This window comes from Camelus bactrianus, chromosome 6 (assembly GCF_048773025.1).
Source record: "Camelus bactrianus isolate YW-2024 breed Bactrian camel chromosome 6, ASM4877302v1, whole genome shotgun sequence".
NCBI classification, from domain to species: domain Eukaryota; kingdom Metazoa; phylum Chordata; class Mammalia; order Artiodactyla; family Camelidae; genus Camelus; species Camelus bactrianus.
The window spans coordinates 8,937,127-8,962,694 of NC_133544.1; the positions used below are offsets into that span (position 1 = coordinate 8,937,127).

The 25,568-nt window shown below is 38.9% G+C and overlaps 1 protein-coding gene across 7 annotated transcripts in view; it reads left to right on the forward strand.

Annotated features, from left to right (window-relative positions):
• The first annotated feature begins 781 nt into the window (after positions 1-781).
• DICER1 (dicer 1, ribonuclease III) overlaps positions 782-25,568 on the forward strand; it is a 68,886-nt gene continuing 44,099 nt past the window's right edge. For 2 of the 7 annotated variants that reach the window (XM_074365080.1, XM_074365081.1), the window contains exons 1-4: positions 782-1,084; positions 18,141-18,355; positions 20,528-20,592; positions 21,841-21,941. Coding sequence is in view for 1 of the 7 variants with exons in the window: in XM_074365079.1 (XP_074221180.1) it covers positions 1,049-1,084 (36 nt within the window). In the remaining 6 variants the exon portion in view is untranslated. The remainder of the gene's footprint in view (positions 1,085-18,140; positions 18,356-20,527; positions 20,593-21,840; positions 21,942-25,568) is intronic. The other 5 variants (XM_074365075.1, XM_074365079.1, XM_074365076.1 and 2 more) reach the window with 4 other exon arrangements.

The following is a 25,568-nucleotide window of genomic DNA, read 5'->3' on the forward strand; positions in this document are numbered from 1 at the left end:
AGGTGCTAAGTGCTAACTCTTCGGGGCAGAAGCGTGGTTGCTGTTACCCTACCTCGTCTGGAGTAAATCAGTCTATCAGGTAGTCTTCTGGAAAATATGCCTACATTGTAGGACAAATTAATAGGATTTTCTTTCAGCCAATCACTTATTCGACCCCCATATTTTAATTCACAGCTACTAGACACACAGTTCCAACCTTATGCAAATGAACAATTTACATAAATAGGGCCGGTATCCCCATCTTATTTTGTGATTATCCCAATTTCCGGGGTGGGGGGGGGAGGAGAGGGGTTGTCTCCCCAAATGCGGAGGGCCTTACACCACTAATGCGGGGGGCAAGCAGACGAGTGGGAAGGTCCTTTAAAAAGGGCAGGGGGTTGGTAAAAGCAGCGCCGAGCCGTCCGGAGAACAATTACGGCCGTGGGGAAGGGCCACGTTTAAAGGCCGAAATTCCAGAAGGGGCAACAATGGAGGCGGGCGAATCCCGGGAGCCAGCAGATTTGGCCAAGCCGAGCGAGCGTCCGCAAGCCCGGCGCGCGGGCCCCGAAGGGCGGCGAAGGAGCCTGGCCGCAGGCGGAGGAACGTCCGGGTCCCGTCCGGGCTCTGGGCCGCAAACGCCGCCAGGGCCTCCGACGCCCGCGTCCACTGTCTCCCGGCTCCTGAGTGGCTGGGGGGCCGGGATTAACCTTTCACCGCCGCGCTCTGTCCAATCACAGGCTCGCTCTCATGCCGGCGCGGGGCGAGCCGAGCGTGGGGGCGCGGAGGGGCGGTGCGGGCACCGGTGGGATTCTCCAAGCGGCTGTGCGCTGTTGCCGCGGGCCGTGCGCGGGCTGCGGGCGAGCCGGGCGCTGCGCAGTCTCCGCAGGCGCCGGCGGGAGGGGTCGAGGCAGAGGCGCGGCGCGGCGCGGCGCAGGCTGCTCCAGGCCCAGGTGAATGGAGTAACCTGACAGCGGGGACGAGGCGACGGCAGGCGGGAGGAAATGGCGGCGGCGGCGCCGGGCAGCACCGAGAGGCCTGGGCTGTGACGCGCGCGCCGGAGCGGGGTCCGATGGTTCTCGAAGGCCCGCGGCGCCCCGTGCTGCAGGTGAGGCGGGCTCCCGCGGAGCCGCTTTGTGTCCGGGGCGGGGAGCGGCCCCGCCCGGCCCCGCGCCCGCCTCTGCGCGGAGGCCCGCGTGGGCGCCCGGGCCCAGGGCCCGCGGTGGGGAGACCCGCGCGGGGCGATGGCGCGGCCTCGCCGGGTCCCAAGCGGCGCGGCCTGCGGGGCCGGCGTCCGCCTCGCCGTGCTCTGCGCCTCCCCGACCCTGGCGCGCCTCCCAAGTCAGCGCTTCGGAGGGACTTTGTGCGGTCGCCCTGGCACCGGATGGGGACGCGGGCGCCTCCGCACCCGGAGTGGAGCGGGTCCTCGCCGCTTGCTCCGGCCCCTGAAGAGCAGGGATTTGACAGGTCCGGTTACGCACACGACGGTGGTGCAGAATTAGCGGCGGCGTCTCGGGAGCATCCTCGGGACCCCGCGTGGTGGCGGTGGCTGCGCTGGGCCTCGTCTGTGGACACTTTCGAGAGGGGCGGGAGGGGAGGAAGCCGGGCCGCCCGTGTTGGCAGGAAAGCGAGAGCCTTCGGGGCGCGCCCGGCGAGGATTGTTCGTGTTTATTGGCAGGTGACCAGATCTGGGTCCCCAGGGATGGGTGGCCGAGGCCATCTTTTCGCCCCTCCTCTCCAATGTTTTTGTGCCACAACGCCTGGAGCCTGCAAAGGAGGCTTTCTTAAGGGGTTTTAATCTTTGGAAAATCAGTGTACGTTTCAGGTTAGCACATGAGATTTTTTTTTTGTAGCTTTTCCAGAAAAGCTGAGCTGCCCCAGGGCTATGCCTGCAGCACAGAGCAAACAGACCACTTAATGTATCTTTAATAGCCCGAAGATTTGCAAAAACAGAGACGAGTCCTTGCTATGCAGTGTTCAGTTAGTGCTTTTGTGAAGAAAGTCGTGCTTAAAGGGACACGGTACCGACCCATATGATCAGTCTAAGTATTGTGATTGTCACAGTTTAAAAACATTCATCTAATTTAAAAGTATTACTTTGAAGTCTCCGCTTCTTGAGGTGCTTCGGTCTTTGACTTTTCTGAGTCTTCACAGTCCTGATTTCCAGTTGTCTTCGGGTTGCTTGTTTTCAAGTGCAGCACACTCTGTGAGTGGAAAAGGGCACAAATTAGGAGTTAAGGAAATTGGAAAAAAAATTTTTTTAATGTGCTTTAATACAAGATTAACTGGATTGAAAATGTATTGGCATAAACTTTAAATTTACTAAATAAAAATACCCATCTTAACCAAGAACTCCAATAATTTAGTAGGGGATGAAGGATGATACGGATTCTGAATGAGGTTGTTAGTGAATAGTAATTTTAGTATTAATATCTTTGGGAAATAGGTTCTGGAATAATCAGTTTATTTTGCAAAGTGTCTTTAAAGCTGGCTAGCACCTACCTGTGGCATATATTGTATATAATATATGCTACATATACATAGACACATATATAATTATTTCACAACTTAATTTAGGACATATTTTATAAAATGTTACAGATTAGAAACACTACAAAGATTGCTTTTAATATGGTCACTATGAACATTTAATGGCAGTGTTGGTTAATGGATTTATTCAAGGCATCAAAATTCTGTTTTAAGGAAAGATGTACACATTTAATTTGGGAAGAAAAGACTTTCTTTTCCTGAAATTACTTCTTACACTGAAAGGTTAAGTTTTGGCTCCTGGATTATCTCTGTGGCTCTGTGTCTGAGTTATACAGTGAGGTGGTTTTCCCATTGCTGAATTTGATTGTCTTGGTTTTAGACGACATTTTATTTTGATGTGGCTCATGATTCTTATCTAATAGTAATTTTGTGGTGTTACATAGTGGGTAGTACTTTTACTGTAGTCCTGCTTTCGAGAAAGGATGGCTTCTATGGCATTGAGATATTTGTTCCCTGCCACTGTCTGACATACGAGATGCTTGTTTTGTTTGAGAAAGTAGTTATTTCATAGACATTCTCTCACTTGTGACCTTAACATCCTGTGGTCATAACTTGTGGGAAAGGAGCAAAGGGAAACATTTACTAGTAAGAAGTGCCCTGAGACAGACTTAGTATTGTCTTACTTTACATGCAAGGAAGCTAAGACTCAGAGAGTGATGGATGAATATAGAAGTGGCAGAGCCAGGCTTGAATCTTGGTTTGATTTCAAAGTCTTCCCATGTGTGCTCTTTTCGTTGTGCTGCATTGCTGTTCCAGATGGATTTTAGGGGAGACACCTGCATGCCTTGCAGGTAATTCCTTAGTTAATACTTGTTGAATGAATGAAACTCCGTCTGACCTTAATGTTCAGGTGACTTTTGATTATCTGAATAATTAAGATTCCCCCCCCCCTTTTTTGTGGTAAACAAATATACCAGTGTAGTCTTTTTTTAAGTGTACAATTTTATGGCATCAAATATATTCACATTGTTTTGCTACCATCACCACCATCCATCTCCAGAACTTTTTCATCTTCCTCAACTGAAACTCTTTACCCATTAAACACTAACTCCCCTTCCACCCTCCTCCCAGACCCAGGGAACCAGCATTCTATTTTCTGTCTCTGAATCTGCTACTCTTGGACCCTTACTTAAGTAGAATCATACAACGTTTGTCCTATTATGACTGGCTTATTTAATTGAGCATAGCATCTTCCAGATTCATTCATACTGTGGCATGTATCAGAATTTCCTTCCTTTTTAAGGCTGAATGATATTTCACTGTATATGTATGCACCACATTTTGCTTATCCATTGATCCCTCGTTGGACACTTGGGTTTCTCGTACCTTTTGTGAATAATGTTGCTATGAACATAGGTGTACAAATATCTGTTTGAGTCCCAGCTGTCACTTATTTTGGGTATATACTCGGAAGTGGTCAGATTGTTCCTTGATTGTGAGAACACTAGACTCAGAATTTATTGCAATATGGGTTTTTCTCAGGGTTGCTCCAATTATACTTTCCTACCAATAGGAACTATTTGTTAATAGAAGACTTTAATCTTCTTGAGGCCCAAGATTTACTTGTTTTTATGATCTCGGTTCCTACCAGTGTTCGGCAGGTGACCGAATTCATTCATTTGATCCATCATGGGGCCATGTTGTGCTCTGTTGGATGCCAGACGATGGTACTGGCCAGGTCCGTGTTTAGTTTGGAGCCAGGCGATTCCTCCTAGTGGTCTGTATTTTGGAGTTCAAGAATTCAGCTCATTCTCAAAGCTCAATAGATGTTCATGTTTTACCATTTGTCTACTTTGAGAAAAGATTTGAGATGGTCTTATAGTAATAGACAGGTGTTTGAGAGGACTGTGAAAATAATGGTGGGGGCTGAGGGGTAGAATGTGCTGGAGCTGGAGGGAATTCGATCAGATGCTTGGGCAAGGATAATTAGCATCTTCAGGAAACTAAAGTTTTTTTTTTTTTTTTTTTAATATTAGAGCAAAAGAGGAAGCAGGACGAATTATAGTTGGCATTGATTAATGAAAGGAAGTATACCAATTAGGAGAAGCAGACTTTTCTCCTGTATGAAGAATAAGCGTTTGAATTCTTATGTAAAATGACATTAACAATGTATGGAGAAAACGTTTTACATCTTACAAATGTTAGAGAAGTATTTTTCACCTGCCATTTTAAAGAAGCTGGAGAAGGCCTCAGGCATAATGGAAAAGCTTTAGCAGTGTAGGCGTACATCGTTCTGGTGCTGTGATTCATTAGAGCTTAGTTGATTTATCTTTCAGATGATGTCCCTCGTATATCAGTTGTCTCATTCAGGCCTTTGGCAGATGCTGAATAACAGTCCATTCACAGATGTACTCTTTTCAGCGTAGGATAGGCAGCCAGGAGTTTCCAAGTGTTCTCTGCTGGTCTTCAGGATTGTGTGCTGGTCTAAAAAGTGGGGCTGCTCGTAGGGTGGTCTACGCACAGTGAATGAATACAGAGGGAAAAGCATTGGTTTTGAGGTCTAGCCGATGAAATTGAAATTTTCAGTTGTGTAGGAAGGCCTTTGTTAAAAGAAATTTTGAGTACAAAATGAGTTTCCTGTTTATCTAAAATAGTCGATGAATTGATGGTTCTCTTGTAAAATGCAAAGTTGCTGTCCATTTCAAATAGGTAACCAAGCAGATGCCACAGGAAAACATTGTCTGAGGATGTCACTAAGACTTACTAGAAATAAGACATGAAAGACTTAAATTCTGGCCTTACTGTTCTGATTTTTTGAAGCTCATAGTGACACTAAATGTCCTGCTGTGTTAAGGTTTACAGAATGATAAGGATAGTAAGGATGAATAGGACATACGGAGGGTGCTCAGATTTGTTGAGTGAATAAATTAATTTATATTACATATTGAAGGACTTAGAAGCTAACACAATTTTATGGAAAACAATGTTGCTTGTATATTAAGGCTTTTAAAAAGATCATTACTGTTCTGATTTTGGACAAATCATGCTGCCTGGTTCATTAGTGAGATACATATGATTAGGGGCATAGAAATATTGTGGACAGAGAGAAGTGTTAGAATTTCATAGAAGAAAATTGCTATAAAAGGGGGAGTTTTACTGGTATTGCAGGCTTTCTCATTGCTAAGACTGGCTAACCCTGATAGTTGTGGTGGTTCTTTTTTAGGTGACAGCTCGATGTATGCAATAAAGTAGGAATTTAGAAAACACACTTGGAAATTCTTTTGGGGATTAGATCATGTCAGCAGACTAGTTCAGAATTTTAAAAATAATATACTTAAAGCACTCAGATAACGAGAGAAGGAGCTCAGTTTTTAAGAACTGAGCTTTGAAATGTTGCAGAAAGGTTCTTAGATTAAAGAGTTAGATCAGTAACCCTATTTGAAGGGAGAAGAGAAAGACAGGAGACTTATCTAATACTTTGAGCTATTTTGAAATTCCGGAATTTCTGTTTCCTTCTATCGGTGACAGCCTTGGAGGCAGATTTAACGTGATGAATCCAAAGCCTTGAATGGCCTCTCTTACACATCCTGCTGCACCACCGTCACTCATGGGGATTTCTGATTAGTGGTGCTTTAAGCTTTTTCCATTTTGCAAAATTAATTATTAATATTTTATCAAAGCATTGTAGGGATGTTTAAGAGCAAGTCTTTGGTGTCAGAGAGATCAGGGTTCAAATTCTGATTCCTCCAGCTTATAACTGAGGAACACAGGGTGTCTGGTAACCTTTCTGAGTCAGCTTCCTCCTCTGAAAACTGGTCCTAGGTTCTACTTCTTGAGGTTATGAAGAAAAATATGAGTTTCTTAAACTCTTTGCCCAGTTCTGGCACATAACTACCATTTGATAAAAGTTAGGTGATGTTATTTTGCTTCTAATATGTATGTTAGAGGAAATTTGGTGTATTCTTAATGTGATTTGATTATATTGTGATTCCCCCTGAAATTATGAATTTTGAGATGCTTGTTCAGCTTTATAATGGAAGATGAAAAAGAAAAGGGCTGAAAGCAAGCAGTGTTTCACAGACAAGTATCCTGTATTGAGGGTCGTCTGTACCAGATCATGTGGTTCAGCTGTCTTAGTTGGATTTCTGTAATAGTGATACCAAGCATAATAGTTCCTTAAATATTGCTAACTTTCCCTAAGTAACCATCATTCTTCTGTATGGATGAATAAATGCATCATCCTTGAATCTGTATTTTGAACCGGCATAAACTTCTTATATATGTGTCATACGTACTGATGTAGCCCAGTGGTTCTTATTCTTTGGAGACTCCTGATTTGATGAAAGATATGAATCTTATCCCCAGAAAAATGTGCATGTACATATTCATAATTTTATATACAACTGTGGGAGGTACAGGGACCCTTGCTGAATGCCATCGATAGATGCTGACTTAGGCTATATCGACATAAAGGCAAGTAATAGGTTAAGGAACAGCAGAATATCAGATAGTTGAAGCAGACATGATTGGGGGAACCGAATGAACGGTGCACAATAATGAGTGGTTAAGACACCTGTGTTCTAGTTGGCATTACTTCTGAATAACTAGCTGGGTGTTAAGAGCAGGTCATTCTCACCTTTCTAGACTTAGTTTTATTTTTCTCACTTTTAAAATGAGAACATTTATAATTTCCAAGATTCCTTAGAGTCTGTAATCTTTGAAACACCCAAATTATTCATGGATTTCCCCATTTCAAGCTGAGGATCTAAACTAATGAGACCTGGAAAAGAGAGAGTGCATTTGTTGAGCGTTAAGATCTGTATGTAGTGATTATAAGGAAGTGAGTGATGGATTCGGGAGCTGTTCTGAGCAGGAAATGTAAGACGAAAACCATGGGAAGTAAAGCTCGGAAAGTGGGTGAAGTCAGATTGTGCCCTGAAGGGATGGCGACGTCTTTCAGAGAAGGTTGAGGCTTTTCATCATCTATCTCTGCAACTAGTACAACTTGTAAGTGATTGTTAATGAATGAGAGAGTCTGGTAGGAGCTGTTTAAAGTTTTTGGTTTGATCAATGTGATGAAGAGCAAGTAACCCATCAAGAGGCATCTGGGACTATTAAAGAGGAAAAAGGTGTCTAATAGGCACCCTCGTATTTTAATTTTTAAAACTTGTTATATTTTGCATATAATACTGTACTAGGATTATCTGTCTTTTTTCAGGGTCTTGTATATTGTATAGCTGAACATTAGAAAGAAAAAAAACCCCTGATTTTTAAATCTTTATATGTGCTTGTTACATATAATAAACACAGGGAATTTATTTACCTAAGAGCAAACATAATTTTGGTGTTTTGAGAAAAATGCAGAATTTTGTTGATTAGAAATATATGAACAAATAATAGAACAACCTAAATTAGGCATTTAAATGCAATATGTAAATTACACTGGAGTTAAGGCAAGCTGTAATTTCCAAACACTGTTAGTACTTAAAAAGAGTAATTCTTTATTGCTTATGTAATATGTGGATTTTAGTTTCCAACCCTTCTTCAATAAAACATGTGAAATGAAACATTGTCAAAGGTCCTTTTTTGGGGGATAATTTATAAAAAAAGGTTTTCATTGACATATGATAGAATTCTGAAGGAGAATATTATTATTATTTTATAATCAGTCTTTGTAAACCTCTAGCTTTTTTGTTGCTGAACATTAGGAGAATTCTGGGAAGTTTTTATTGACATATGAGTTGGGTCCATATTTTGGCCAAGAGTTGGGAACTAAATACTTCTCTTGAGGCCTCTTTAGCATGCACATGCTAACACACGTGCGCGTGGGTGCACATGCATACGTACGCACACACGTGCAGTGCGTACACTCATATGTACATATATACATGTGTGAAATCTGTGTCTTGTCTCAGCAGAGCTCTGGCAGGATGCTTACCTGTGCTATCTACCAAGTGAAGAAGAGGTTACATGGTACATTGTGGTTTCTATAATATTAATTTATCTAGTTTATTTCACTATGTCTGAACCCTCTTTATAATAATAATCTCTCTTAAGGTAGCACTTATTCATTTCACTAGAGAAATAAGTTATTATGTAGTGTTTGTGTCAAGCAGTAAAATGCTCCTAGTCTTCAGCTAAATGTAATAAAGATATGGGAAAAAATGGTGAATATATAGTCTGTTATTGTATATTTATTGAGCACCTATGTTCCTAGACTAGAAAGGCCCAGAGAACTATCCATGGACAGGGCTGATTTCAGTTGCTAAGACTTTACAGCTAAAGCAATTGTAAAGTGTTTATGCAGATTCAGTTAAGAATAAAATATTCATTGTGCATCTGTTAATCTTAAAAAGGGTCCATTCTTTTTCAGCATAAATCAGTGGAAGTAGACACCGTCTTTGAGACCATAGTGTATGGTGTATTGTGGAAATAAAAGTTTGGATTCAGACAAAATTTTAAGTAGAATTTCACCTCTCCCATTTATTAGTCAAATGGCCTTGGGCAAGATATTTCAAATCCATGTAGAATGGAGATGATACTTAGTGTTGTTTTGAGGATTAAGCCAGATGATAGACTAAAAGTACTCACTAAAGGTAAATTTTTTCCCTTTCCTTCTTTCTCTGGGAGCTTTTTATATTTTGTACTTACCATGGTAAATGAAGAATTTTTACACATTGTATTAAGGATTGTTTACTTCTCTTTAAAATAAAATAAACTTTAAATGAAATCGGTTTCCACTGATATGCAGGAAAGTGCATAAATTACAAGGGTTCGCAAAGTTAACATGCCTGCAACCAGTGCCCAGGTCAAGGAATATGTATAACCAGTATTTTATAACCTTTTCTCAATGTCCTCTCCCGGGCACACCCACCCCTGCAACCAGCACCCCCTAACCAAAAGAGTAAATGCCATACTGACTTAATTAGTTTTCCTGATTTTTAATTTTATATAATGGAAATCACAAGTATGGTTTTGTGTTCTTTCACTTAACATTTTAAGTTTGTAAGATTCATTCTATGTTGCATCATCTAGTTACGGTGTTTTATTATGTGAATATGTCGGTATTTACTGGCCTGTTATATCGTGGATGGACGTTTGGCTTGTTTTCAGTTTTGGCTGTTAGGCGAAGTGCAGTTCTGAGCATTCTTGTGCATGTCTGTTGGAGAATATATGTCCGTATTTCAGGTGTGCGCACACTGAGGGATGGAGTTAACTTGAGTTATTGAGTATGTGTGTATTCAGCTGTAGCAGATACTTCAGTGTACAATTCTACCAGCAGTGTGTGAAAGTTCACTAAGCTCCGCCTTTTCCCCCTCACTTGACGTTGTCTTTCTTCTTCATTTTAACTATTCTGTTGTGTGTGGTAGTAGCTCCTGGTGGTTTAGTTTGCATTAGTCTAATTGCTGATGAAGTTCATCGACCATTTTGATACCTGGTTCTGTGAAGGCCTTTGCCTGCTCTGTGTTTGCTTGTCTGCCTTTTTCTTATAGCTTTGTAGGAGATGATTATATATCTCCTATTCTGGTTTACCTTTCATTCTCTTAATCAGTTCATTTAATAATAAGTTCTTAATTTTAATGTAATCCAGTGTATTAATTTTTTCCCTTTATGATTAGTGCTTTTTACATCTTGTCTAAGAAATGTTTGCTCACCCCAAGGACATGAAACTTTTCTGTTTTTTCCTAATAACTTTATTGTTTTACTTTGTACATTTAGATCTATATCCAGCAGGCATTAATTTTTGTATATGATGTGAGGCAGAATTCAAGATTCATTTTCCTACCTGGATATATAATTAACCTAGCTTTTATTTGAAAAGACCATCATTTTTCCCTGTTGTGCTACAGTATAATTTTTGACATTAGTTAAGTAACTTTATATGTGGTTCTGTTTTTATATTCTGTTCTGTTGCAGTCTAGTCTTGTGCCAGTATCCACACTGTCTTAATTATTGTAGCTTAAGTCTATCTTAATAAACTGATTGATTTTTAAATATTAAGCCATCCTTGCATTCCCATGATAAACCACAACTGATCATGATGCATTATCCTTTTTATGTATTTCTGGATTCAGTTTGCTAATACTGTATTTTTACTTTTTTTTTTCCCTGAGAGATAGTTCTATAATTTTGCTTTCCTATGATGTCCTTCTCAGGTTTTGATGTCCTGGAAAGAGTTAGGAAGTGTTTCCTCTTATTTCTGTACTGAAGAGTTTGTTTTTAAGATTGGGATTATTTAAATGTTTAGAAGAATTTTCTGGTGGAGACATCTGGGCTTGGAGTAAATAAATAATCAGTTTTTAATAACCCAGTTTCTCTAAAAGCTATAGGCTTTCTCACATTTTCTGTTTCTTTATATGTTAATTTTGGTAAATTGTGTTTTTCAAGGAGTTTGTCCATTTCATCTGAAATATTATTAGAGTGGCCCCAAGAAATAATCGATATTAGAAGTAAAAATAACCAGGTAACTGTGCTCTACTTGGAAAAATTATAACTTTTTAAAAGAGTCATTAAATAATTTAATATAAAAATACTCTTTGTTATGGTGTATGGAAGACGTAGACAGATTTTAATGTACCACCTAAGTTAGGTTTTTTATACCATTAGAATTTAGGCACAAGTATGATTTATATGGGCAAAGTTCACTGAAAACTAATGATACTCAAAAGTTGTTGGTTGGTATGTGAAATCTGTAATTAGATTGGAAGCTAAATGTTTCATCTTTGACCAAAAGATTTATCACTCTGGATAAATTTGACTAATGAATTATAATTGGACATATTCTTTGTTCTTTGAAAGTTTTTTTTCTTTTAATTGAAGTACACTCAGTTACATGTATCAGTTTCTGGTGTGCAGCACAATGTCCCAGTCCCAAATATACACACATATACCCATTTTCACATTTTTTTCCGTTAAAGTTTATTATAAGATATTGAGCATAGGAAAGATTGATTCTAAGTGATAGTAAAAATAAAAATAGGTAGTTAAGGTATGAAATAGTAGTGTCTTAAAAACATTCTGAAAAAAAAAAAAAAAAACCATTCTGGGAGGGGGACAATCAGTATTCACATGGCCTCTCCCTAAGGGCTGCCTATTAGTGGTGAGAATTGTCAGCCTTTCTTCATTTACCCAAATAGATCCTGTGCGTGCCTGGTACCTGGATTGGCTCTGGATATATGGATTTACTGTCTTTTAATGGAAACTATTGACTTTATGAAAAAGTGACTCTGGAGCTGAGACCTGAAGATTGAGGAGCAGGTGGCCAGGGGATGGTGTGTGCAAAGGCTCTGAGGTAGGAAAGAGCGAGGTGGAGGTACTCAGGTCCTTGTGACTAGCGGGAGGTGGTGGAGTTACACAGCCACAGTTAGGGAGAGGGACTAACTAGGGTCATACATAGTGAGTGTTTTAGAATTTATCCTAAGTGCAAAGGGAATCCGTTGGAGGTTTTGAGCTCTCTTGCTGTATTTTTTGATTCGTCACATTTTTCATACCCTGAGTCACCTGGAGCTTTGCGCTTCATTAGTACTCTTCTTTTGTTTTTAATCACTTTGTTTTTTTTTCTGGGACTGATGCTTGTTGGTCGTCCTTGGCAAGAGATTGAGTTTGGCAAATGACGGATACTTCTTATGTTCTTACTGTTGTATGCTGTGTGTCAGTCACACTGTCCATTTGCCATGCAATCAATAGGACCCTTAGAGATGTCAGACTTTATCTCTACAATAATGGGTAAGCAGATATTGAGAATTCTGAAATACGTATTCCGTGTCCTGGTGGCTTTGTTCACGTTCAGACAGTACAGGATTAAAAACACACTAGCTTGCAGGATAACAGTAGCTGCCAATTTTGTCCTTTGGTCCAGTATGGGTACCTCCCTGTTTTTTAAGGAGGGCTATAAATATTCTGAAAGATGAGAGCAGTTGTAGTTTGCTGTAGTTGTACTTGCTTCTCTTCCCCTTCGTTGTAGTCCCAAGATCTGTTAACCAGGGAGCGTAGTCTAACTGCCTTCTAGGAGAAGCTCTCCGAGAGTCTTCAGCGTGACTCCTGCAGTCTCTCACCTCCTGTCTCCAATACGTGCATTCTTTTCTCCACACCGAACATCTTAGCTATTTGTTAGTGATTTGCATATCTGACTTAGCTAATGAATTAAATTTACATGTTGTGGATTATGTAGGGGAGGAAGAGAAGCCAAGGGACTGGCCTCCATGTAGGGCTCAGTATAGAAATGAGGTTGAGGCTGAGGGGTGAGGTAGTTTGCCCAAGGTCTTGAGCTAACAAAGGGGTGAGTTTGGAGCCTGTTTTCTCTCCTCTTTTGTCTGGATTCTTTCTATAATATATGTAGTTCGAGTTTAATTGTAACATAATTGAGCAAAATAAGAGTTGTTACCTGTGGAGACTGCCTTTGTTCTGATGATGTTTCCCTTTCTTGGAATATTTCCCGAATTCCTGTAATGGAGGTTGTGTGTGGGGTGTTGGGTTTTTTGGGTTTTTTTTCCAATTGTGTTTTAGCAGTAGCAGATCTTCATTTTTCTTTTTAAATTAATTGAATTTTGGAAAAGCCGAAGGTTCCCTTGATAGCAAAGTGTGGATCTCCAAGTGGAAACGTGCTGCAGGCAGCAAGGATGGCAAACTGGAGCCAGAGAGAGGGTGACCTTGACTCTTGTGCTTCCGTGGCTGGAGCAGGTGGTGGATGGTTCCTGGGAAAAGGGGTTGCAGTGCAGCAACAGGCACAGTCCCAGGCAGAGCAGCATGGGTAGAGGCAGTGACTGCAACCAGGAAGAGGAGTGCACCCTCTCGAGGAAAGAATAAAGTTCAGGAGTCTCTTTGTTGCATTTAGAAGTTCTTGTCTAGGGGCCTTGGATAGAGTTGTTCTTCCGCTGAGATTAAAATACGTGAGAACCCTTGGTGTATGCTGAGAATGAAAAGGCCCACAGGACCAGACTGTAATCCCTTTAAAGCTGTATGTAAGGTCCTTTATGATCTCACTCCTGCTTATCTTACCAGTTTCATTGTCTGGGGTTCTCCTGTGGGACAGGTGCTGCGGCACACTGCTTGTAATTCCCTCAACTTGACTTGCCAGGTTTCCGTTTGAAATGCTCCTTGGCATGCTGTCTCCTCACCCCATGGTGTCCTGTGGTATCTACTCCCTAACTAGTGCTGTTACTACACGCTCTTCAGAACTGAACTCAAGTTATCATGCTCTCCAGAATCCAGGTTTGCAGTAGGGATGTCATGCTTAATACTTGTTGAATGAATGAACAAATAATTTAAGGAGCAAGAGGTAAAACAAGAGTTTTTTAAGTGGGGAAAATCACTTTAAATATTACTTCTTATACTACTCTGAAATAAACTTGGGTGTGTTCCATTTTTCTGTGTTCTGCTGGTAGCCAAACATGTATCAGTATTTGGCAGAGCTTTGTTTTTAACTTTTATGTTTTAAAATACTTTTCAAACTAATGAGTTGTAGGACTACTATAAAGAATTCCCTTATTGTTAACTACATTTACCAGTAGTTATTTTGCCACATTTGCATTCTCTGTCTTTCTGCATTTTGTTTTTCCTGAACCTTTTGAGAATAAGTTGCAGGCATTATGCCCTTTACCACTAAGTATTCGAGGCATATTTTCTAAGAACAAGAACATTCTCTTACATAAATACAGCATAGTTATCAAATTCAGGGGATTTAATATTGATAATGATGTTTAAGTTTCACCGCTGTCCCTCAGGGGAGGGGAAAAAACCCTCAACCTTTCCATCTGTGCTCTTAGGTTCAGTTGATGGGGCCTGTGAGTTAAAGGACAGATTAACAGGAGAAAAGGTTTATTTTTCAGGTACACAGGTGATGCACAGGAAGAAGTGGAAACTCAAAGTGGTTAGATTTGAGAGCTTATAAATTGTGGAGGAGTGACAAGACAAAGGAAAAGGAGCTTGGGCTTCTAGGGGTGATACATTGTAGGAAGGTTCATACATGAGGGCAGCTAATGGAAGATAAGTGTTATCTTAGTAAGGTTTGTTTATGCATATACCGATGGGGTCTCCAGAGATAGGAATCATCTCCTCTTTGTGGTCCTGGAGTGGGGCGGGGAAATCCTTCACAAAGGGGAATTCGTGCCCTGCTTTTATGCAGACCTGGGGGGCAGAGAATTCCTCTTGTGTCTACTGTTTCTCTGTTGCCTTCAGTTCAAAAACAATCTTTATGCCAAAATGGCATGTTTTGAGGTGGCATATTCTGATCCTCCTTCATCCCAGTAATGTTTGTTAATAGCAGTTTTCCTTCGTCAACCAGGAATGTGTGTTGCATTTAGCTGTCATGTCTCTTTGCTCTTCCAGTCTGGAATAGTTTCTCAGCTTTTTGTGATAATGCCACTTTTGAAGAGCACAAGCCAGATATGTAAAATGCATCTCAGATTTGGTTTTCCTCATGATTATCTTCAGGTTTTGCACTTCTGACATGAATGTACTTCCTTTGTCAGTTCATCACATTCGGAGGTGCATGTTGTCAGTTTGTCCCAATATTGGTAATGTTAACTTTGTCTCTTGAGTTAAGGTGGTATTTGTCAGATTTTTCCAGTGTAAAAATACCAGTTTTCATTTGAATTAGTAGGTAATCTGTGGCAGAATGACTGAGACCTTCACCCAACAGTTTCAGCATCCATTAATGATTCTTGTCTTCATTACTGATGTGATGGTTAAAAATGGTGATTTTTCTGTCATTTTTTTCTACATTTGTAGGTTGACATTGAATAGTTTTATCTAGATTTTAAAACTAATAAAGTACAATTTCCAAAATGAAAAATTAATGAGAAGTATTATTTGAATCTTTGGGTTTTCCCAGTTAAACTTGTAACTTTAGAACTTTAAATTGTTGCTGAAACATTTTCTGGGTTAGTATCAGATCAGACTGCATTAAAGTGGAAGAGAATTTTGTAGGTTGGGAGTTACCCAAAAAGGACTAGGGTGGGAGGATGGGTATATTTGGATGATGTCAGAATCATTGTCTGACTTGATGCCTCTCCAGCTTTATTAATAGTTTCAGGTCAGCCCTGAGGGGACAAGGATAGAGGTTTTAAACTTGTTAAAATAATTTGGATTGTTCAAAGTCTTTTAAAAGTAGGAAGTATCTAAATCGAATTTATGTGCCCTACAAAAAGATACATGTTCATTTAAGGTTAGATCAATGAGGTTTATTCTCAGTGTAGAATTAATTAATGAAAATGTATAATGGATGTTTCCAGCTTTCCTTGAATTCTCTGTAAGTCAGATATGAGGCTATCTTTCTTTTCAAAGATCTTAAAATTTTGTTGGGGAGAGGGGGGAGGTGGGAATAGCAATAGCAATAGCAATACCATGTCACACGGAGCAGAAGATGTGATTAAGCCCTGATTGGAGTGGTGTGGAAAGCACCCCTGTGCTGGATGAGAGGAGAGTCACATGGTAGAGGTTCTGTAGGGAAGCTTGGGGGCGGGGAGAGGGCCTGGGGGCTCCAGGAGCAGAAGCTCACCTGGGGAGGCTGTGAGTTTACAGGGAGAGCAGAGAGCTGGGGTGGTCACAGAGCTGTGATGGGGGCTTTGCCTCTTGCCTGGAACTTTTAATTTGTTTGCTTCCTGACCCAACATTGATTAAGCATCCCTCATACTCAGCAGTTTCTGAGGCTCATTTTGTCTCAGCACTGACTTTTCTTTACTATTACGTTGTTCACGTTACAGTGTCGTAAAGCAGCTTGACATAGAAAATTGTGGCCTCTTTCTCCTCATGGATGTTCTTAGGTGGTGTAAGAGTTAAATAAAATTCTAGCACTTGTTGAACAATATGTCTGTTGAGTAAACTACAGAAACTTGGAATCAAACATAAACCTGAAAATCTCACCTTGAAAGCTAGTGATGTATTAAATATTTACCTCTCTTAAAACTGCAAAGTAAAGGTCATAATAGGTAACTTGAAGGGAAGGGGTGAGTATCTTTGCCATCTTGATGTGTTGGAATGTTGTCTTTTTAAGAAATACACCAAGTAAGTGGGCCATTGGCTGGCAGCCTAGAGATACTTTCTATATGGAGATTTTGGTGGATGGAATTTGTTAAAATGGTATTTGACCTGTATTCAACTTCAATTTTGGACAAATCTAATTTCAGGCATAATTATGTTGAAATGTAAACAATATGTTTATGTTACAGATTTTAGAGAAACCCAGAAATTTGCTTCATAGAGTAGTGCAAGAATAGGCAGCTAGTGAATTTGTGGTTTAAGTTATAGAAACGGAGGTGAATATTACCACATTTAATAGCTTAAGAAGGGAATTTTTTCCCCAATACTTAACAGAATCGTATATCTTTATTGTCTTCATCCTCAGCTTGAGAGTTTAATTCTGAAAGTAATAATGTGTTCAAATTGTGGGGAATTTTAACATGCAGAAAAATTTTAAGGAAAGAGAAATGACTAATGGTGGTAATGTCATCCTCAGTTTTGAGGTGAATTATCTTTCCCTCCATTCCTCCTTTTCTCCCTTCTTTTTTTCCTTTAACCTGAGGACACAGTCCAGTCTTCTGTAAATAAAAATGTTCTCTTTTTTTCATTGAATCCCATAACACAAGCATTTTTTTTAGTTATAAACTGTCATCATTTTTAATGGCTCAGTTGAAGGGCATCATGTGATGTGAACCATCCATGGGTCACCAAACCATTCCCTCATTCATTGTTAGACATTTAGAGGTTTTCTGGGAGCCGGGAGGGGTATTTTTTGCTGTTATAAATGGTAATGCTGAAGGGAACATTTCTGAATGTAGTTTGTGTTAATGTTGTAGGCTAGATTAAGATGCAAGGATTTCTAATTAATAATGACAGGTATGACAATTAAAAGTAAAAATGGAAAATTTTCTCTTCTGTTGTGTATTTAACTTTCTAAAGACTAAAAATTCCAGTGTTTAAATTCTTGAAATTATTATCCCTTTTCTCTTTGATCTGTCAGTCTTTGGTTTGACCTTAGTCTTTTGTAATCTGTAGTTACAAAATAATAGTTGATAAATCCTTGAAATATTTATTTTATGTACCATGGATGTTTTGGATATTTCCTATCTTCTTGCTTTCTCTTGAATTTTATATTTTCAAAATTTGTCTATTTGTTGATGACAATGATTACTTGCCCAGCTGTGTACCATTTCATTGCCTAAGAAACACTTAAGTGATGTTTTCAGTAATGTCTAGGAAGCCAAATAGAAGTAGCATGTAGTATTTTTTGGTTTTGCTTTTAAAAAGAACTAGTAGACAAAAAGCTATTTTATTTTATTTTATTTTATATTATGTACCATGTTTTGTGATTTAAATTTGTTTGATTTTCATTCCACTGTAAATTCATAATGACTAGGTAGTTTGGAATTTGTGGTTTTTTTAGGTTCATCTAGTTAAAAATACTGTATAAAATTTTGTATAATACTTTAACTTTGTATGAGAATACGTTTTTCATACTGAATTTGGGAATTAATAAAACATTTTAGGTTCTTTAAGAAGTTCCTTAAAGTCTTTAAGAATTACTCAAGAATAGTGGTTCTAGATAGAGATGGTAGTGTGGTTTCTTAAAAATTACCATTTATTGAACATTTTCTGTGCAAGCACTTTTTCTCTACCAAGGTTAATGTGCATAATCTTATTTAATCCCCATAATAGTCAGGTGTTCTATTTTACAGGCAAGGAAACAACCTTAGAGAGAGGTAGTGGAGTCTGATAAACCTTGGTCTTCCTGACACTGGACTCTGCTGGCATTCAGATGATTTTAGATGAAAGATAAAAGAAAGAAAGAAAAGACTGCTTTCTGCATCCCCCGTGGCCTTACCCAGTGTCCCTCCCACACCAGAGGGCCTCCGTGAGGAGGGAGTGACTGTGTATGCCAGAGTGCTCAGAGGTGAGAACGCGGACTTGACTGTGAATTAGCTTAAAAGAGCTGACACTTTCTCCTCTAACTTTCATTTAGAAAAAGGAGGGTGGGAGTTACTGTAGACAACTTGGATCCTTCCTGTGTGCAGATTCCTTTTTATATATGGAGGTGTTTCCCACGTAGGCTCTATCTTTATTTTAAAAACTGCTCTCTTGAGCATAGTTGGGCAGCATATTTTAGAATTTCTCTAGTGTTTAAGTTTCAAGAAACGGAATTTTGTTATTTGGCATGAAAACTATTTGAGAATTGGACTTTTTTTTTAAGTTAATGTTGGGGAAATATAATTAAAAACAAAATTTCCTGCTAACCCAGAAAAACTCTCCAAAAAAGTGGAAGGGGAGAAAGCAGTTTCATTGAGGAAACATTAATCCAGAATGTGATGTGCACCTCAGGCTATCCCACTAAAGAGATTGCAAAGACAGACAGAAATCTTACTATTTTGTATAGCTGAGTGGTTGCAAGATTTGACATCAGTGTTTTCAAGATAAAATTGCTAATTTTCTCATGTCTTTATGACTAGGGGTAGGTTTTGCGATTTGGAGCCAGCTGACAAATTAGACCATCCTAGGAAACTGGGAGATTCTCGGTGATTCTTGGTGATTACATATCTTAAGAAACCATTCCTGAGAAGTGAGACTGGCTGGAGGCTTCTTTAGCTTTTAGAAAGATTCAACTACATTTGACAAGGAGCGAAAAAGAAGTTCTGAAAAAAGGGAGGGGGAAGGAGTCTCCTCCCTTTATTTTCAAATGGGAGAATTAAGCCACTTATTTTTAATTTACCTTTACATCAACAACCACTTGTAAGCCTGTTACAGTGTATCCTTGGCCAAGGATGCTCTTAGCATTTAGGCTTGGTCGGAGTTTAAGTGAATGTCTTGGATCTCAATAGCATTTTTGTTAGGGACTAAAAGCTCTTCAAACATTTTTTAGTTTTTATCTGTTAGCTTACAGAAGTACTTTTGACAGTGTTTTAATGTCACAATGTGAATACTGTGTGTGTGTGTGTTTCTTTTGTTTACTATGGGACTTCATGGTGGTTATGCATTTGGGGCTCCATAAGAGTAGAAATGAAATCTAGATAGTAATGTTTGTAAAGTTAATAATGTCAGAATTTGTGACACATAATGAGTTGAGTTGGAAGTTTTCTGTTACTGGTTTTGAAAGTACGCACCACGAAGCTCTAGGTGCCTTTAGATCTCAGCCTAGAGGAGTTAGCTGTCAGTTGTTACAAGCCTTTGTCTGAAAGGGTTCAACCATATACTGGATTTAGATGCTAATTAGGTTAAGTTTGTTGGTTTATACTAAAACTTAACTGAGCGTCTGGTATGTGGCATGTCTTTTTCAGAGTTATCTTAAAGGGGCCTATCAAACATAAGTTTGCATGTCTGTTATTTAAATCGTGGTCATCAGTTAAAATTAGAAAACTTGACCCATTGGCTCTAGTATGAACATAAAATAAGTTGGCATTGTACTTGGCATGTTAACTTTCTAATGTATCTCTATACAGAATTGTCTAGGGAACTAATTTGGATAACTCAGCCATAAGTTTGTAATAATGGAGTTGCATTGAATTTTAAAGGATTATCAGTTTATTATTTTGGCTCCTGTGTTTCTCGAAAAGAGGTGAATGTGAATTGGAAAGACGTGTGACACTCGGGCCATGTTGCTGTATTGAATTTACATTATGCTAGGGGGCTGTATAGAATGGAATTAAAAGTCAAAGCATGAGATAGTTTTAGAAAACACAAACTGACTCATTAGGAGAGGGGATTATTTGTTCGTGTAGAGCATGATACTGACCTTCTGTAGTCTTTTAAGTATTTTTATAGCCAGATTTTACTAGGGGAAAATGTAATTTTCCAAGAATATTCCAAGAATTCTCCCTTATGTCTAATTGGATTGTACTAACAACTTTGAAAATCTTTCAGTGGTACAGCACATAATTAATACTTAGTTTAATCGGCAGCCCTTTCATACATACACTGTTTTCTTGACTCCCGATAGATAAATATACATTATTTTATCAGAGATCTTATTCTGTAAGTTAAATATGAAAATTTTGTCAAGTAGGAAATTTCTTAAAGTTGTTTTTTAAAAATGAGTTGTATGTTCTAAAATATTCTCTCTGATTGCTTTTAGGTTACCTAGGGTATGAATTAATACAGACTTGGAAACTGAAAGAACTTAGAATCAGCATTTTTGAGGTAAATATGTACATACTGAAGAAGTGTTAAGGTTTCCCCATTCTGCTTTGTTAACTTATTAGCAAAATCAATTTGTGTGTGAAATGAGGAAGTTTAACCTCCACACGAATGTGCTTTTAAAAAACCACTGCAGACTAGACTAGACTAGACTGGGCAGAAACAAGCGAAAAGAAAAGGCTGCCAGTTTGGTTTTCCTGCGCTTGTGGTAAAAGAGGCGTTGCAGTTAATCTGCATGAATGAGATCTGATGTCTAAGAAAATCAACCTTTACTGATTAAACTGAACTTTTCATCTTAGTATTTTTCATCTCAATACTTAATGATTCATTAGTTTTTTTTTTTTTTTAAGTAATGGTAGATTTATTTAGAGAGAGACATTCTTAGACAGAGAACAGGCCGTTTTAGAAGGCAAGAGAAAGGCCACGAGGCGTGGGGGTTGGGTGCTTAGTGTAAAGTAAAAGTAGTTACGTGCTCCTTAGAGTGCGGGCCGTCTCACTCAGAAGGGAGAGCAGCCTTCCTTAGTTTTTTTTTTTAAATTGAGGTATAGTCAGTGTACAATGTTGTGTCAATTTCCCTTCCTTAGTTTTTGATTTATAATCTCTTTTAGGATTATTTAAGACCACCCCTAAAAATAAATTTCTCCCAAACATTAACATTGTTGAACTGTGTTCCTGAATTCTTTTATTCACAAATGAATTTTATAAAAGTTTATAGTTAGATTTCATTGTTCTTTGCATTTGTGTTTTTAATTTCATTTGAGAAATTGAAGTTGCTGATAGATTTCATACGTGTAGTGAAGACTTACTGCCATCTGATTTGGATTTCTCAGCCAAGTACCTCTTCTGGTGTCCTCCTCTAGTCCTTTTGCATATGTGAATTTAGGAAATAACACGTATCTATCCTTGTACTTATTTATATCATTTCCTAGTCATTGTCTTTAGAATTTTTGTGCTTCGTTTGATTTCCTTGTATTCCTTTTGAAATCTTTCCTTGAACTTACCTCTAACATTTTCTTCCCCCCAGACTTCTGAGAATTAGGCATGCTATTGTTACAGCTCATTCTCTTGTTCTTTGTTTTAGAATAAGACTTAGTATCCTAAAATAACCCAAATGTCTTTTGTTTAAATTTTAATACAAAATAATGGCCTTTTATTCAACTTTTCATATCAATAGGGCTTTCTTGTAGATGTGTTTACATTCGGTTTAAGTACAGGAATCTTAAACTTGGCTGTTTTTGCATTTATTTTTAGAGCAGAAGCTTGAGTATGCTGTGATTTTCCAATAAACTGCTATCACAATGTCAAAATGCAATTCAGACAACAGCAACACAGAGATCTCAAACATTAAGACGGTAAATCTGTGGTTTGTCCTGTGTGGAAAGAGGAAGAGAGTTTATTCATGTGTTTCACTAAGTTACTTCTAAATGACTCACATGTGGAAGCTCTGAAACCACCTCACTGACTTCATGAGTGTAAATTATTTGACCAGAAATTTAAAATCTGTGATTGAAGAATAGTCACGTGTATTACTCTCTCCGCTCTGAGCCATTAACCGTAGTCAGTTAATCTGTGAAACTAGAAACTTACTTACCAGCAGGGATTCAGAACTTTCCATTAAGGCTAAGTTAAGGGGACAAGATCTGTTTAACATGCCAAAGAAGGTAAAAATTGGCGTAATTAGAGATTTTTCTGTTTTCACACTATTGGATTGCCTGTTCAGTTTTTTAGTGTTGCATTTGCTTTCCCTAAATATAGAAAGTATATTACTGAGGCCAGCAACTGTGTACTAAATGAGTGAAAATTAATTTTAAATATTGTGACCTCGTGGAAATATAATGGGGAGGGTTTGGTTGCCATCCTCCATTTCCTCGCAGATTCTCTCTCCTGCATCCGCCCTTTAGGGTGAGTAGGAGTGGGGTGGGTGTGGACTTCCAAACCAAATAGAATTATCTTTTGAACTGTCTGTGATTCTCTTCTGTATGTTACTGGGTAGACATTCATGAATCTGATTCAGTTCGTCAGATGTTTATTTAAATGTATATGTGGTACATCGTACCTGGAAATTTAGGTGCCCCAGAGGATGAGACACACAGCCTGTTCTCAGGGAGCATCTGTGCCAGGGAAGGAGTAAGTTGTGTGTACGTGTCTCTGTGAATATATGCAGTGTGATATAAATTATGAAAGGCAAATAGAAGCTGTTTGAAGGTTTTCATGTCACTCACATGGACACTTTTCATCCTGCAAACCTACATTGTTTGTTTGCCACATCCGGGGTGTGAATGGCTCAGTAAAAGAAACTGCACATAGATAACGCAGAGAGCGCGGGTGCAGCTGATAAAGCCGGTGGGGCGAAAGAGGGACGCGCGTATTCTTTGACCTCCTCTTACTCTTGCATCTTTTCTGTAAGTTTGAAATTATTTCCAAATAAAGAATTTTAAAAAGTAAATGAATACGTATGACCAGATAGACTAGGGTTTCCTTGAGCATAGGAGCTGTATGTCTCACACGTGTTTCTGTCACCTATGAGATAAGTGACTGCATTGAGTTGTCACATCTTTATAGTCTTTAATCTGGAACATTTTCATAGGTGTTCTTTGTGCTTTATAATTCTGCTATTTTTGAAGAATGTATCCCCCCCTTAAAAAAGTAGAACATTCTTTTATTTTTTAGACTATTCTAAAAATAGACTCTATTTTTTAAACTTTCTATATAAATAGCTTAATTATAATGAATTTAAAATATTTAAATATTTATAAATAAATAGACTATTTTTTAGACTATTCTAAAAAAAGAACTTTTTTTAAGGCTATATTACTAATATTATCTATATGAGAAGAAATGGTGACATGGGGACAGTGCTCAGGAGGAAGGTTCCTAGCTGTACGTGGTTTCTGGAGTTGGAGGAAGTGTGTTTGCAGATTTACATTGCTGCTCACCTTTTTTCCTTAAAATTTCCATCCACCACCAGAATTTAGGCTTATTTCCTGATCTCTTCCACCATGTCTTTATTTGGTCTTGGATTAGCATTTGGATTGGGTAAATAAAAAGTGAGGGGGTCAGGTTTGAGGATAATAATCCTTCCAGTGAGCATCCTGTAGTCGTGAAGAAGTACAGTTGTCTCTTAGCACCTGCCAGGATTGGTTCCAGGACTTTTGCGGATACCAAAATCAAGGATGCTCAAGTCCCTTGTATAAAACCACATAGTGCAGTTGACCCTCCATATCTGTGGATTTGTCCAACCGAGGACAGATTCGATCTGCCGATGTGGAACCTGTGGATATGGAGGGACTGTGGCGAGGCATCCCAGGAATGGTAGCCAGGTGGAAAGTGCCTGTAGAGCTCTGCCTTGGGCCTTCAACACGCCCTCCTGGGTTCTCAGGAAAGTAGGTGAAATAAACTTCCCACGTTGAGTTCTCTGCAGCTGTGTTGAGTAAAAAGCTTGAGGGATCAACCTGAGGGGTGTTTTTCCTGTGGGCCTGCGAAATTGAGAGACGTGAACGCTAACTGTAAAAAGGGTAAAAGGAATGGCTGTTGGGACTTTGGTTCAGTAGAGAACGAGCGCATTATTTCTCATGAAAAACATAGTTCCGTTTGATGCAGGGAAAAGAGTGACTTGGAAGATTTTCATAATGTACTCTGCACTGCTTTGTGTGCCATCTTCCTCCGAGAAGGGTAATGAGAGTGGTTGTGCTGTCTGGTCCACGGACACGCCTGCCTTGCTCAGCTCCTCGGCCCTGTACCACTTACTTGAGATCCTACTTGTTGAATTAGCTGGATATTGAATTCTTGCCAACTAAATTAATCTCTGAAATCAGAATTTGGTATTATGCCTGTACATAAAGGAGACTGTTCTTGCAACTTCTTGTTGGATTAGATGCAACAATTTAAGTCACTGTTGTACCATGGTTATAAATTTAACATGTCAGGAGATTCAGAGTTTTTGTTGTCAAGGAACAAAGAGCGAGGAGTCTTTCTTTCCAGTTTCAGAGAGTAATAACAATGAACACTCCAAAGCTGTACAAGGGAGAAAATTCCCTTCTACAGGCCAGGTCAGTTCTGCTGACAGTCAGGAAAGCTGATGGTGAACTTTTACATTGAGATTTGAAAGCATAACCCTCTAGCTGCAGGTTAGGAATTTTAAGAAGATTGAATTTTTATTTTCTGATTCTACAGAATCAAATTTTGGGGGAAGGAGTATGTGAAATATAGACGAGTGCTTGGATACCATGAAATAACTTTTATTTCACAGAATGGTGTTGCTTTGTTTTACTTTATCTAAACTATGCATAATTTTAAAGATACATATTTCAGTAGTTGATCAGCTGTGCAATTGTGTTGTCGATTGAGAAATGACCATCTGTGTTTACTGTCCTTTGATAAAATGACCAAATGTTGGCAGACATTTGACTCTTTCTTGTATGCAGGCACAATGTGAAGTGCCTTCCATACAGTGTTCTCATTTTTTTGTAAATAAAAGCATCATAGAATTTACAATGTTTGAAATGCATTTATGTTTGTACATATATACATATATGTTTTAAGAGGCGTCATGCATATCTTCTTTTAAAGATACATTATGGACATAGTTCTATGTCAGTTAATACAGATATGTATTTTCTTAATGGATTCAAAGTATTCCATTTTAAGGCTCGATCATAATTTACTTAGCTAATTGTTTTATTGATACACTTTAAGGTTATTTCTTGTTCTTAAGTAATAATGCAGCAGTAAGTACTCATGTATTTATATCTTTGTGTAGCTGCCTAACTCTTTTAGACAAGTTTCTAGGTGTAGTATTGCTGGGTTGGAGAGCATAGAATGCTTGACTTTTAAAATGATCCTCTTAGATCAAGAAAAAGCTAAAACAATTATAGGAAGAGTTTGAAAAGGCCCAAAGGAATGATATTCTGATGTTTCTCTTGTTTCTGTGCTTTCTTTTGTTTTTAACCCTGCATGGTTGTGTAATGGTATTCTTTTTC